The 16383-nt window shown below is 38.4% G+C and overlaps 1 protein-coding gene across 3 annotated transcripts in view; it reads left to right on the top strand.

The window, feature by feature from the left end:
* tdrd9 (tudor domain containing 9) overlaps positions 1-16383 on the top strand; it is a 156122-nt gene that overhangs the window by 111581 nt on the left and 28158 nt on the right. For all 3 annotated transcript variants that reach the window (XM_069916545.1, XM_069916546.1, XM_069916547.1), the window contains 2 exons: positions 11880-12041; positions 12158-12228. In XM_069916545.1, the coding sequence (XP_069772646.1) occupies positions 11880-12041; positions 12158-12228 (233 nt within the window). The remainder of the gene's footprint in view (positions 1-11879; positions 12042-12157; positions 12229-16383) is intronic.

Raw genomic sequence — 16383 nt, forward strand, 5'->3', positions numbered from 1 at the left:
GGAACATCCATCTATTTAAGTCCTCCTCAATTCTTCCAAGTAAGGGGGTATAATTTAGTTTATCTAAATTATTCATTGTTATCTATTCTGACTCCTAGATATTTGATCCTGTTTTGTGGCCACTTTAAATAACTATTTTCTTGATATTGATTGTAATTTCCCCCTTAAGTGGCATGGTTTTGCTCTTGTCCCAATTAACGTTATAGCCGGAGATCTCTCCATGGTCCTTCAGAACGGAATGCAGCTTGGTTGAGTTTGCTGGCTCTTTCAAATATATCAGTATGTCATAGGCAAATAAATTGATTTTATGTTCTTCCTGGTCTGCTCTAAATCCCTTGATGTCTGGATCCTGGTGAATGGCTTTGGCTAGTGGCTCTATGGCTGGTATGAACAGGGCTGGAGATAGCGGGCACCCTTGTCTACCTAATCTTGTCAGTGGGAATGCTGGAGAAATTTTTCCACTGGTCACAACTTTAGCCTTGGGTGCATAGTACAGTGCCCTTATCCAATTTATAAAAGTTGGCCCTAACCCCAACTTTTCCAGCACTTTGAATAAGAAATCTCACTCCAATCTGTCAAATGCCTTTTTCACATCCAAGGCCACTGCTAAACTCCTCTTATTTCTGGCTTGTGCCAGATGCATTATACTCAGCAGTCTGCCAATGTTATCCACTGCCTGTCTTTTCTGCACAAATCCCGCTTGGTCTTCATTTATTAATTTCGGCAAATGTTTTGCCAATCTATTTGTGAGGGGTTTGGCAAGTATCTTATAATCTGTGTTTAACAGTAAAATGCATCCATAAGAAGACGGTGTTAGCGGATCTTTGTTTTTTTTTAAGGATCGTTGTAATGATTGCTTTCAAAAATCATTCCAGGAGGGTATGAGTCTCTGTTGTCTGATCTACCACCTCCATATAGAGAGGCATCAATAAATCCTTAAATTTCTTATAAAACTCAAGTGGAAACCCACCCTCCCCTAGAGACTTGTTAGTCTGCAATGAATGCAATGCTTTCCTCATCTCCTCTTCCATGAAGGGAAGATCTAGGCCTTCCTGTTCTTCTGGGCCTAAATTTGGTAACTAATGTAGACAGGAACTCATTGGCTTTATCGGACCTCCCTGTCATTTCTGATTTATGTTGACCCTCATATAATTCCCTGAAGATCTCATTAGTTTTTGGTTTGTGGGTGATCCTGCCATTTCCGGTTTGTACTGCATTGATCATCCTTGAGGCCTGTTCTGTCCTCACAATATTTTGTCCTTTTCCATACTATATAGTTGGAGTATATTGTATTTCAATTTTTTATTTGTTCGAGCCCTGTTATGGTCTTCTGAACCCAATTTAAAAAAAAAAAAAATTCTAGACAATTTCCTGTTCTAATTCATCCACCTCCTTCATTTTTTTTAACAGTTTGGGTCTATCCAAATATTTGACCCCTTAAATATGCTTTGAGGGTATCCCATATGAGGAATTTATCTGATGTAGAAATGGGGAAAAGGCAGGTTGGAGGAGTTGAGTCAATGATTAGATTAGCCATGACATTATTGAATGGCAGAACATGCTCGATGGGCTGGATGGCCTACACCTGTTTCTAGTTCTTATGTTCTTACTGTTGACCTCGCAGAACATGCCTATCTGTGCTCTTATTAAACTATAAAACTCTGGTTTCTTTAATAGCAACACATTAAGGCGCCATCTGTATGCTGTATCCAGCTTATCTATTTTTTAAAAATAATTTTTTATTTTTCACACTGTGAACCATATCAACCAAACTACAGACAAACATTTCCCTCTTAAATATACACAGTTGCATTTTCTCCCCTTTTCTCCTCCCTACCTTCCCTCCCCCATTCCCACCCCCTCCAAAACCAATAAACGTTCAACGTATACAATACAATAAAACCATTAAACAATGTCATCACACAATGAAAAATAAACAAGAAAATTGTGTCATCTACTTTTACACACTGGATCAAGTCATTTTGTCGTCTTATCATTTTAAGGGGTGGAGGTCCGCGGTAGGCCCTCTCTGTTATGTTCCATGTATGGTTCCCACATTTGTTCAAATAATGTTACTTTATTTTTTTAAATTGTTATTTTTTCCAATGGAATACATTTATTCATTTCCATGTTCCATTGCTGTACTCTCAGGCTCTCTTCTGATTTCCAAGTTGACATTATACATTTTTTTGCTACAGCTAAGGCTATCATAATAAATCTTTTTTGCGCTTCATCCAGTTCCTAATTCTTTACTACTTTTATTATTTAGAAGAAAGATCTCTGGATTTTTTGGTATGTTGTTTTTTTGTGATTTTATTTAATATCTGATTTAGATCTTCCCAAAACTTTTTCACTTTCTCACATGCCCAAATTGCATGTACTGTTGTTCCCATTTTCTTACAGTGAAAACATCTATCTGATACTGTTGGGTCCCATGTATTTAACTTCTGGGGTGTGATATACCTGTGTAACCAATTATACTGTATCATGCATAACCTTGTGTTTATTATATTCTTCATAATTCCAGAACATAACTTTTCCCATGTTTCATTTTTTATCTTTATGTTTAAATCCTTTTCCCACTTTTGTTTTGGTTTATAGCTTATTTAATCATTTTCCTTCTCTTGCAGCTTGATGTACATGTTCGTTATAAATCTTTTAATTATCCTTGTGTTTGTAATCACATATTCAAAGCTGCTTCCTTCTGGTAAACTCAGTCTGTTTCCCAATTTATCCTTTAAGTAAGCTTTCAATTGAAGATATGCAAACATTGTACCATGAGTTATACTATATTTGTACTTCAATTGTTCAAATGTAAATAAATTATTTCCCAAAAAACAATTTTCTATTCTTTTAATTCCTTTTCTCTCCCATTCTTTAAAGGAAAGGTTATCTATTGTCAAAGGGATTAGCTGATTTTGCATCAATAATTTAGTATTTTGTAATTTGTTTTTTTTCCTTTTAAGTGAATCTTCTTCCATATAATGGGTAAATGATGCAATACTGGTGAGCTTTTACATTGTATCAACTTTTCATCCCACTTATAAAGTATATGTTCCGGTACCTTCTCCCCTATTTTATCTTGCTCTATTTTAGTCCAATCTGGTTTTTCCCTTGTCTGATAAAAATCTGAAATACCTTAATTGAGCTGTTCTATAATAATTTTTAAAGTTTGGTAACTGCAAACCACCTCGGTTGTCCCTCTCTGTTAGTTTATCTAACGCTATCCTCGGTTTCCCCCTTTCCACTAAAATTTCTTTATTATTCTCTTTAGTTCATTAAAGAATTTCTCTGTTAAGGGAATTAGTAACGATTGAAATAAGTATTGTATCCTTGGGAAGACATTCATTTTAATGCAATTTACTCTCTCTATCAATGTTAGCGGTAATTCTTTCCAATGTTCTAAGTCTTCCTGCAATTTCTTTATTAGTGGGTGATGATTTAATTTGTACAAGTGTCTTAAATTATTATCTAACTTCATACCTCGGTATCGGATTGCTTGTGTTTTCCATTTAAATGGTGATTCTTTTTTAAATTCTACATAATCCGTATTACTCATTGGCATCACTTCACTTTTATTTGCGTTGATCTTGTACCCCGATATTTCTCTGTATTCCTTCAATTTCTTATGTAATTTTATTGATATCTCTGGTTCTGTTAAGTATATTATGATGTCATCTGCAAATAAACTGATTTTATAGTCCATCTCTTTTATTTTTATCCCTTTTTATTTTATTTTTTGTTTTTATCAGTTCTGCCAATGGTTCTATTGCTAAAGCGAACAGTGAGGGAGATAATGGACATCCTTGCCTAGTTGACCTACTTAATTTAAAATGGTTCGATACATATCCATTTACTGTTACCTTTGCCAATGGTCCATTATATAATGCTTTAATGTAATTAATATATTTTTCTGGTAGATTGAATCTCTGTAATACTTTGAATAAATAATTCCATTCTACTCTGTCAAAGGCTTTTTCTGCGTCTAAAGCAAAAGCCACTGTTGGCATCTTATTTCCTTGAACTGCATGAATTAGATTAATAAATTTACAGACATTTCCTGCATTGTTTTAACCATAAATCTGGCCACTTTATTCTTTTTGCTAGTCTTTTGTCCAGTTTTATCCAACATTGGATCCAAATTAAGGTTAAAATCTCCTCCTATATATTCCCTTGCATTTCTACAATATTCAAAAATATATCTTGCATAAACTTTTGATCCTCCTCATTAGGTGCATATATATTAAGCAAATTCCAAAATTCTGAATATATCTGACACTTTATCATTACACGCCTCCCTGCTGGATCTATTATTTCCTCTTCTATTTTGATTGGTACCTTTTTATTAATTAATATTGATACACCTCTATCTTTTGAATTATATGATGCTGCCGCTATGTGCATAACATAATTTATTATGTTCCACTTCAGTTAGATGCATTTCCTGCGCAAATGCTATGTTTATTTTTTCTTTTTTCAGTAAATTTAATAGCCTCTTCCGTTTAATTTGGTTATGTATTCCATTAATATTTATAGTCCTATAATTCAACATGTCCATCTCGTATCCTGTTTACACCTCATTACCGTTTCCTCACCACCACCATCCCCCTTTTTCACATTTTCTTCTCTCAGTTTTCCCTTTTTAAACTCAATGTATGACAACACATTTAAAACAAAATACTTCAACAACTCCCACATCCAATATTCTCTTAGTCCAAAATGTACCCCCCCCCCCCCCATGCTCTGAGTTGCCCCTTATCCTTTGGCGGGCAACCACAACTCCCCTCTACATTTGGATTGCGATCCCGCTCGTAAGCATCAATTGATTTTGCAGTGACGGTTATTCTCTCCCACCCAACCCCCCACAGAAAAGACATTTTTTTTACACATAAAACAAAGTTCACCCTCTTTTTTTCCCCCTTACTTCCTTCCCTTCTCTTTCCCTTCTTTAGTTCTTACATATACATTATTTTTACATCCTTATATATATTTTATCACCGTTTTTCATTCTTGTTACAACTCTTCATATCTCCTGTCTTGCAGCCCTTCTGCAAATTCTTGTGCTTCCTCTGGATCTGAGGACGGTCTGTTTTGCTTCCTAGGGATAAATATTTTAAGCACAGCTGGATGTCTTGACATAAATTTATAACCTTTTTTCCATATGATCGATTTTGTTGTATTAAACTCCTTTCTCTTCTTTAAGAGTTCAAAACTTGTATTCCAATGGTTTATTATCTTCTCTAACTTTATTCCTTGCCTGCTCCAGTATATTTTCTCTTGTTGTATATCTCAAAAATTTTATGAAAACAGATCTTGGTTTTTGATGTGTCTGTGGTTTCAGAGCTAGTGTTCTGTGTGCCCTTTCTATTTCCATTTTTTCCTGTATTTCTGTCATTCCCAGGACCTTTTATAAATTCCTTCATATCTTTGCCTTCTTCATTTTCCTTTAGGCCCACTATTTTTATGTTGTTTCGCTCTCTACAATTTTCCAACATGTATATATATATCTCTTGTGACTCCAACTTTTTTATCACTTTCTTCCAATTTTCTTCTGAAGTCATTCACTTCCATTTCTACAGCCGTTTCTCACTCTTCCACATTTTCTATTCACTTTATCTTCTGTACATTTTCATTTTTCTTTTAATTTCACAATTCTAATGTCAACCATTCTTTTAATGCTCTCATTTGTTCTTGAAAAAAACGTTATATTCTGTCCATCTATTTTACCTTCTATTTCTCTTTGCAGATCTTGGTCTTCTTCCTCTTCTTCTGTGTCTGGACCTGTGTTTGTGTCTTCTTCTTCACTTCCTTGTATCTGTGTCTCTTCTGACTTTCCTGATGAGTTGCTTGTCTCACTTTGCTGGGCTTCTTCTTGCTGTTGGCCCTCTTCTTCTGGGCTACTCATCTGTTGGGCCTCCTGCTGCTGCTCTTTGCTTTTACTCCCTTTCCTGTCACTTTCCTCTTCTTCCAGCTGAGATCCCTGGTGTCAGGCATCCCTCAGCTGGTCGCATTGTGTTTGCCCGCTCCTCTGATGAGCCCCCCTCCTTTTGGTGTTCTTAATATGCGCAGTTGCACACTTTTATTTGGCTCAGAGAGCCATTTTTACAGTCCAGCAATCAGGGGGGTTGGGGGGGGTCGTGACTCTGCAGGGTTGTCACCAACCTCTGAGAATGGGCTCTCTTTTCCATTATGGCTCCCTGTTTCTTCATGCAGGTAAGGTCTTCTCCTTTCTCTTCCGGCTTCTTTTCTTCTTTTTACCCCATTGTTTTTACTTTTTCTCCTTGGCTGCCATTTTCTTTCTTTTCTCTACAACTTTATCTTTTATTTGTAATATTTTGTATTTCTTGAACTTTGTATTTTCTTTATTTTATTTCTTCTTTTATGGAGAGGGCTGTTATTCCCCTACCGGACACTACTCCATCACGTGAATCCCCTGGCGTTTCTATTGTTAATGTCAGGGGTGAATGATCTGAGAAAGTCTAGAATGATCCTACTCTTCAAATGGGCTGAAGCCAAGTAAAAATCTATTCCAGAGTAGCGGTCATGTTGTTTTGAATAGCAAAGAACAATCGCTCTCCCTTGGATACTTCCACCTCCACCTCAAGTTCAGCTCCCTCGCTGTCTTTGTTTTAGTTATTTTATTTGTTGACTTATCTAAGACAGGATTCAGACAAAAATTAAAAACTTCCCCCAACCAGAATGTTTTCCTTTCCCTCTGCCAATCCCAAGAAAATGTCCTGTGTGAACTTTTCATCATCAAAGTTGGGGGCCATACACAGTCCCGGATTCTGAATATATCTGACAATGCACCTTTACAAATCTTCCTGTTCTGTCTGTGATCATATTCTGCATTCTCCTTGGAACCCTCTTCCCTATCAGAATTGCCACCCCCCCCCCATTTATTTGAGCTGAATGAGGAGGCTATTACCTGGCCCACCCATCCCCTTTTTAGCTTTTGGTGTTCCCACTCTGTTAAATGTCTTTCTTGGAGACAGGTCAGATCTGCTCCCATTTATTTTAATGTGCGTCAAGACTTTTTTTTCTCTTCACTAGCTCGATCAAATCATTAACATTACATTCTTTATAATTTTAGCCATTGCCCCAGAGATTCTCAGGCTTCTGTTTCCCACATAGCTCCACCACCCTGTGTCCATTGTTCAAATAACCTTTTTCCTTCAGCCATCTGCTCCAGCCATCTGCTCCAGCCTGCCGGGCCCGTGACAAATCCTGGGAATATGAAACAAAAACAAGGACCACGAACCCAAAAAGGACAGTTACACAAAATATCACCACAAACCCCGACCCCATATAATACCCGCCATTAAAACTATTTAGCACTCCCATTATTTCCCCCTCTCCATCCTTCCGCAGATCTTCTCTTCCCTCCACTGGTGACAGAATCACCCACATCGTCACTACCTGATTTTCATGTGGTTGCTGATTTTATTGCTGCCACTCTGTTGGGTAAGCACTGGGGGCTCCTCCCCCCCCTTCACCCACACGTCGGGCTGTTGCCCTCTGGGCTCCGAGCCCACTACCTTCAGCATTTCCTGTGCCATCTTGCTGTTGTCAAGGTGGGCTGTTTTTATTCTTCCAGTTCAACACTGGTCTGGTTGCAGTTTCCTGTTGATGGTAGTTATTTTCCTATTTTCTGTTAGGGGCTTTATTCTTTTTTATTCGTTCAGTATCTTCCAAATTCAATTTTTAGGTGTTTTTCCTTCGTCCTTGTTCAGAAGCTCTCGGCGACATGCCCTACTCCTTCCTTCACATCACGTGACCCACCCTGCTTCTTTTATTTTTATTTGCTATCCAACACAATCAGATTTCATGACCTTCAGTCCTTTGACTCCATTTACCACCATCCAGCTTCTGTTGCCATTTCCAACTTTCCTTCCCAGTTGGTTCCAGCTATCCATCAACCCCTCTTCATATAGATCCATTGATTGTTTGCTTGCTCCTACCCCATCCATTCCTCTCATTGGGTGGTACAGTTACTATAGCTGTTAGCACAATGCTCTTTCAGCCCCAGGGAGCTGGATTCAATTCTGGCACTGTTTGTACCTTCTCCCAGTGTTTGCATAGGCTTTTTTTTGGCGCACCAGTTTTCTACTCTTTCCAAAATATATGAGATTGTAGGTTAATTTGAGTGTACTTGGACAGCATGGGTTTAAATGGCTTCTACCTCGCAGTAAATACCAGTTCTCAGACAGGGTATTGAACTGAAATGCCGAACATCCCTTTGCCTCTACATTTGCTGAATGACCTCCATTTTTGCTCCAGATTCCTTAAATGTCTTTCTTGGAAACAGGTTTTGGTTGGATAGGCTGGTGCGATAACTATTTTTGTGAAATGAATGAATCCACAACATGCAGCCTTTCTGACTGCTCTGACAGTCAGTAAGATAATGGCTGATCTACCTCAAATCTTGATTCCTATCCAATGCTCATCAGAAACCATGACTGTCGGTCTCAGTTTTGAATATGATTGAGTTAAGAATGCATAGTCCTTTGGGAAATGCATTCTTGTAATTATGGACACCTTAATTAAAAACATTCTCTTCACTAAAGTTCAAAATGGCCTGTGGTATCATTCAAAACCTTCAAAAAGGGATTTGGGTAGAGCAAATAAATTGTATATTAGCATCATCTAATTATGTTATTTATTCAAGCTTTTTTACATTTCATGCCAGATAAATAGGCCACAAAATGTTTTTTTAAGACAAAGTAACATTTGGGAAGGTAATTCACCTCTTTAAATGCAAAATAGCTGCAGATAATCAAAATCTGAAAAAAGAAGCTACAAATACTGAGTTGGCCAGGCAGCATCTGTGAAAAGAGAAATCAAGTGTATCTTTTCAAATCTGCTAATTCCATTCCTCACCACCAACATCTTCTTTTATAATCATCACCAGTCCATTTTCCAAAAAGAAAGCATATAACGAGAACTTTTTAATTGGTGAATCAATATCAAATGACAACTTTGTTAAAAAGCAAATAAATTTATGCATTCAAAGACACAAATTTCTATTTGGATAGAATATTCATAATGTTGCCTAATTTCTAGATGAACCACTGGATATATATGGCCATATATTATTATGTTTTATAATTTCTTTGCATTCTCAAATAATAATTTTCATCACATTAGGAACTAACTTCTGTAGTTCAATCATTTTACCTTGGCTGTACATAGGTGGTCTCAAATTCTGAAGGTTGTTGGCTCCTTCTTGTATCTTTCCAAGAACGTGTATGATTGATATGTGCTGGAGGTGAGTGTGAGGAACAGACATCCAGTATGTCCTATCTAGACATCCAACTTGAATAACAACTAGGAACCAGTTTTTCTTTGTCCTCATAGATTCTATATGCCAAGACTACCTATGGTGTACGTATATATTTGGCTCAGAGTTAGCTGACATTACAAGATCAAATCTGGCATATCCTTGAGTGTGAGTCATCAAATGATACAAATTGAAAGATATCTTTTTTATTTACTTTGATGGCTGACTTTTATAGTCATAAGGAAAAGTCTAGTAAGTTACTAGCTGGACAATTAAAAGGAATTTCTGCTTTTTAAAAAAACCCATAAGATTTGGATGAGAGATGGTAATCTCTCATTTAAACAGATTAAACAAATTATTTCAAAATCAATGAGACTTTTAGAGAATTTTACTCTAATCTTTATACCTCTGAATTTAATAATGACTATGTTTCAATGTCAGAATTCCTAGATTGGTTGAATTTGCCTGTACTTTCTCAAGACAGACAGTCTGGAGAAACCTATTTTACAGGAAGATATGCCTGCGGCTATTTCCTAACTACAGTCTGGTAAATCTGCAGGACCAGATAGTTTTCCTGTTGAATTTTTAAAATCTTTCTCCAAACGCCTTGAGCTTGGTATTGGCTGACTCATTTAAAGATGAGAAGCTTCCTTTACCATTTAACAAGGCTTATATTTACCTTCTTTTGTGACTATTTTAGCCTGGGTTTTATAATACAATGTCCTTACCCAATTGATAAATGTTTGACCCAATCCAAATTTCTCCAATACCTTGAACAGAAAATCCCACTCTAATCTATCGAGGGCCTTCTCTGCATCTGAGGATATGGCCACTCCCAGGTCTTCCCCCAACTGTGCCAGGAGTATTATTTGGAGCAATTTAGCTACATTATCTGCTGATTGCTTCTTTTGAACAAATTCAGCCTAATCTGGGTTTGTTAATTTTGGCAAATGTTTCACCAATCTATTGGCCAATGTTTTGTGCTATAATTTTATAACCTAGATTTGATAATGACATAGGCCTATAGGAGGAGGGCTTCCATGGATCGCTGTCTTTTTTTCAGGATCACCGTAATAATTGCTGTTGAGAAAGACTCTGCTACCTGAGCCACCATAAGAAGGGGCATTAAAAGGTCTTTGAGTTTTCTATAAAATTTGACAGGGAAACCATCCTCTCCCAGTGATTTACCCGCCTGCAGAGTGCTCAGAGTATATTCGATCTCTTTAGAGAAGGGGGTGTCTAGCTCCTCTCAATCCTCCTGATTCAAATTTGGTAGTTCCAATGAAAGCAAGAAATTATCCCTTGATTCTGATTAATATAGTTCTTTATAGAACTTACGAAATGTATCATTTATTTCTTTTGGCTTATATGAAATCTTGCCTTCCCCTGTTTGAATTGCATTAATTGTCCTTAAGACCTCTTCTGCCCTCACCTGCCAGGTCAAGACTTTATGGGCCCTTACCCCCAGCTCATAATACTGTTGCCTCAGTCTTAAGATCAGATTCTCTGTTTTGTATGTCTGCAATGTATTTGAACGTTTTATTCACTTAATCCCTATATTTTTCCTCAGACCCAGATCTTTGATAATCTTTTTCCTATTGAACGATGTCCTGTTGCAAATTATTAATTTCCTTTATATATCCCCTTTTTTATCCCTTTAATGTATCCAATTATCTAGCCTCTTAAATAAGCCTTTCACATGTCCCAAATTTAAAAAAAATTGTTGTCAGTAGAGGGGCAGTTCATCTTGCAGAACAGTTCTGTCTGAGTTCTGACAAAGCTCCAACATTTCAGCTTTCCCAACAGCAATGGATTGAGGCATCATCTATATGTCATAGCCTGCTTATCTGCAAAGTTAGGGCTGAATGGTCTGACAACAGCCAAGCTATGTACTCGGTGTCCACTATCCTACTTTCCAACTGGGCTGATGCCAGAAAAAAAATCCATTCTCGTGTAGAAATCATGTTGTTTCGAATAAAAGGAATAATTCCTTTCTCTTGAATTCAGCCTTCTCCAAGTGTCTGAGATTCAAATCTTTCATCAAGCCCAGTGGGGCTTACTAGGTTGATTCCTGGGATGAAGGGGTTGACTTATGATGAAAGATTAAATCATCTAGGATTGTATTCGCTCGAGTTCAGAAGAATGTGAGGAGATCTTATAGAAACATATAGGATTATGAAGGGTATGGATAGGATAGATGTAGGAAGGTTTTTTGAGCTGGCCGGGGAAACTAAAACGAGAGGACACAGTCTCAAGATTCGGGGGAGTAGATTTAGGACAGAGATGACGAAAAATAGTTTTTCCCAGAGAGTAGTGAATGTTTGGAATTCTCTAACCAGGGAAGTGGTTGAGGCTGCCTCATTAAACATATTTAAAATTCGTTTAGATAAATTTTTACATGATAGAGGAATTAGGGGATATGGGGAAAAGGCTTACATGTATGAAAGATGATTTGTTTGGTACTTTCCTCAAAGGTTTGTATGTAAGTTTACATGTTAAGCACAATATTTAAAAAAAAACATTAAGTAAAGATTTACTTCTATTGAACAACATATTGCTTTGTCTTCCAGTATTTTAAAATCAATGTCTTTTTCACTAGTTAAGTCATGAGCAACTGAAAACCATGTGGCAGACTCCTCTCCAGAAAAGGATGTGTTTAAATCAGCAGACTACATGGACTCAGAAAGAGGAAGACTGGAAGCAGATTCAAGCATTAGTAAAAAAATTCTCTTCTGCAAAGCTAGGTTTTCCAATTAATAAGGTAAAATGACTATTCCAATAAAATGGGAATCATTTAATTTATGAATTCAAAATCCAAAATTCAAGTCATTATGCAATGTTTTGTTCACTGATTTGTTTGCCTTGTGATGCATTCAGGTCTATTTGCATGGTCCCTTTAATCCCTACGAGGCCAAATTTTATGGTATGACTACAATGACTAGGTTCAGGTAAGGAAAAAAATTAATCTTTTCCCATAGAACCAAAGAATTATGTTTTGCATTTAGAGAAGACAACATCATTAATTGGTTTAGCATTGTGAAGAATGTTGCTTTGTCTTGTTGCAAATAATTGCCAAGACATTGGAATTGACTTTGCAGGTATTACACTATACATTGGAACAGTAACTATACTTTAGAATAGTGGTTTCCAAACTTTTTCGGGCTGCCACCCCCTAGCCCTCCAGGCCACATCCCAAGTGCCCCTGCACCATACAGTGCCACTCTGGAGAGGGGGGTAGTTGCAGTGCTGAGGGGGGGGTGGGGGGATTAGTAGCAGCACTGGGGCGGGGGGGTAAGTGGCAGTGCTGAGCTTGGTGGGGGTAGTGGCGGGGCTGAGTGGAGTGGGGGGTTTAATGGCAGAGCTGAGTGGTGTAGGGGGTAGTCATGGCGCTGAGTGTGATGGGGTAGTGGCGGCATAGAGAGGGTGGGAGTTAGAGGCAGCGATGAGCAGGGTGGGGGTCAGTAGTGGTGGTGCTGAGTGGGGGTTAATGGCAGCACTGAGCGTGGTGGCACTGAGAGGGGAGTTCAGTGGTGGTGCTGAGTGGGGGTTAGTGGGAGCACTGAGCATGGTGGCACTGAGAGGGGAGTTCAGTGGTGGTGCTGTGGGGTTTTAGTGGCAGCACTGAGTGGGGGGCTTTATTGGTGGTGCTGAGCGGGGGGGGTGGGGGTTAATGGCAGCGTTGGGGGGGGCTGCAGTGATGCCGCCGAGCAGGGGTGGTGGCAACACTGTGGCGGGGGGGGGGGGGGGGTTCGTGACACCAGTATTACATGATGGCCATTGAGAACAGATCATGCAAGAATGCCTTGTTGCAGTTTATTTTACTCACTACTGCCACCCTGAGTCTGGCCAGAAAATTACTGTACTGGTTTCTTCATTAAAGTCGGAAGCAGACTGAATAATAACAAGTCTGAAGGTTCGGGATGCCCATTTTTTCCTGACTGCCCCTTTGGATCTTTCCATCACCCACATTGAGAATCACTATTTTAGAACATCCTAATTGACAAAAACAAGTGACAAAATGTACTGAGGTCATGAAATGTCCAATGTAAAATATATACTTTTTTTCTCTACCTTTTTAATTCTTCAAATGGTAGTGTGGAAGTTGCCAAATAACAAGACTCTGACAATTAGCACTCAGTCCCGATCATACTTTATTTTATAAGGGCACAAGGAAAGCAGCATTGTCCCTGTCACTGAACTGCTCTGAAGATTTCAACACAGGTAGAACCACAGAACATTACAGCACTGAAACTTTGGACTTTCTAGTCTGTGAAGAACCATTTTTCTGTAAATTGAGCCCGTATTCACCACTTCAGCTGGCAGCTTGTTCCACACTGTCTGTCTGAAGAAGTTCCCCACTTAAATATTCCCCTTTAACCCATGTCCTCTGGTTTATATCTCCCCTACCCTCAGTTGAAAAAGCCTACCTATATTTACTCTGACTATCCCCCTCATAATGTTAAATACCTCTGTCAAATCTCCCCTCATTCTTCTACGCTCCTGGGAGTAAAATCCTAAATTGTTTAATGTTTCCTTGTAATTCAGTTCCTGAAGTCTGGGCAACATTCTAGTAAATCTTCTCTCCACTCTTTTTACCTTATTGATATCTTTCTTTTAGTTAGGTGAACCATAACTGCACACAGTTCTCCAAATTTGGCATCACCAGAGTCAGACCAGTGCCAGATTATTTTGTGCCCGAGGCCGGGCTATGTGCATGAGAGTGGTGGGGGGGTGTGGTTCTGACTGGGCTGAGTGCAGGGTGGAGGGGTTTCTGACCAGGCTGAGCAGTGGATGCAATACCTGATGTGACCTTTGTGCACTGTACCACTTCCTCCCTGCGCCTTATAATTTAAGAAATAACATCATAGAATTCGAACAAATTTGGGAACCATATATGGAACATAACGGACCTCCACCACCTAAAATGACAGAATGAGAAGAAGACGAAATGAACTGACCCAGTGTGTAAAAGTAGATGGCATAATTTTCTTGTTTATTTTCATTGAGTGATGACATTGTTTAATGGGTTTAATGTATCGTATATGTTGAATGTTTGGTGGGTGGGGAGGGGGGGTGGGAAGTAGGGAGGGAAGGGAGGGGGGAAAAAGGGGAGAAAATGACACTGTGTATATTCGAGAGGGAAATGTTTATGCGTATTTTGGTCAATATGGTTCATAGTGTGAAAAATAAATTTTAAAAAAACCATGCCCCTCTGAGGTCTGCGCCCAAGGTGGCTGCTGCCTAGTTGGCCTATTTGCAGCACTGTCCCCGACCAAACTCTTGTACGACTTTACCATAACATCCCAACTCCTATACTCATAATTTTGATTTATGAAGGCCAACAGCTCTCCCTACAACTCTATCTACCTGTGACGGCACTTTCAGGGAATTGTGCATTTGTATTCCCAGATCCCTCTGTTCTACTGCACTCCTCCGTGCCATTCCATTTACCATGTTTGTACTTTCATGGTTTGGCTTTCCAAAATGCAATGTATCACACTTATCTGCATTAAATTCCATTTGCCATTTTTCAGTCCATTTTTCCAGCTGGCCCGGATCCCTCTGCAAGCTATGAAAAATTCGCAATCTACAATGCCTCCAATTTTAGTGTCATCTGCAAACTTACTGATCCAATTTACCACATTATCATCCAGATCATTTATATAGATCATTTATATAGATAACAAACAATGGTCCCAGCACCAAATTCTGAGCACATCACTAGTCTGAGAAGTAATTATCCACCACTACTCTCTGGCTTCTCCCATCCAACCATTGTCAAATCCAGTTTACTACTTCACTATGAAAACTGAACCTTGCTGACTAACCTCCTATGTGGGACCTTGTCGAAGACTTTACTAAAGTCCATGTAGACAACATCCACAGCCTTTCCTTTGTCAACATTCTTGATAACCTCCTTAAAAAAACTATTAGATTGGTTAAGGACGATCTATCACACACTAAACCACGTTGACTATTTCTCAACAGTTCCTGGCTATCCAAATACTTGTATATCTGATCTCTGAGAACACCTTCCAGTAATTTACCCACAACTGATGTCAGGCTCACCAACCAATAATTTCCAAGGTTACTTTTGGAGCTTTTTTTTAAACAACATGAGCTATCCTCCAATCCTCTGGCTCCATACCCATGATTAAGGATATTTTCAATATTTCTGCCAGAGCCCCTGCAATTTCAAGACTAGCCTCCATCAAGGTCTGAGGGAAAATCTTGTCAAACTCTGGGATTTATCCACCCTTATTTGCTTAAAGACAGCAAGCACTTCTTCCTCTTTAATCTGTATAGGTTCCATGTCTTCACTGCTTCTTTTCCTTATTCCCTCAACTCTGTGCCAGTTTCCTGAGTGAATACTGATTGGGGAAAAAAGCCCATTTAAGATCTCCCCCATCTCTTTTGCCTCCATAAATAATGGACCACAATGATTTTTCAAGAGGACCAATTTTGTCCCGATTATCCTTTTTCTCTTAATATACCTGTAGAAACCCTTAGGTTTTTCCTTCATATTTGCCTGCCAAAGCAACCTCATATCCTTATTTATTTCTTGAGGTTTTCCTTGTATTTTTATATTCCTCAAGTACCTCATCTGCTCTGTCTTGCTGATACCTACTATACACTTCTCGCTCCTTCTGAACTATATCCCCAATATCCCTCAGAAACCAAGGTTCCTGACAGGAACATACAAACTCATTACTTTTCACATACATTCTCCCAATGGCAACTGTTTATGTTATTAAATAACCTTTAGCACACAAAAATCATTAATTATGACCAAAGTTGAAGGTATGCATAGACAATATTAAACCAATACATCTATTGCATATTTTCTGCTCAATGTGGTTGATTTCTTGCGTGCATTAATCAAAGCCATAGTTAAAGTTTATTTTCAATTTCTTTCTGTAAACAACTTGTTTCTGTTGGTATAGTGCCTCCAAAGCAGTCTTTCTGCTTCTTGTGTTCCATAACAAATTCAGCCAAAATACTGAAATATTCTACCTGCACATTCTTCCATAACTAAGACATTTTAACCTTGGTGCCCTGCATTAGAAAATCAACATAATTAAATGTGAAAGTCTGCAGATGCT

The sequence above is a fragment of the Narcine bancroftii genome, chromosome 2 (assembly GCF_036971445.1).
Source record: "Narcine bancroftii isolate sNarBan1 chromosome 2, sNarBan1.hap1, whole genome shotgun sequence".
Classification (NCBI taxonomy): Eukaryota; Metazoa; Chordata; class Chondrichthyes; order Torpediniformes; family Narcinidae; genus Narcine; species Narcine bancroftii.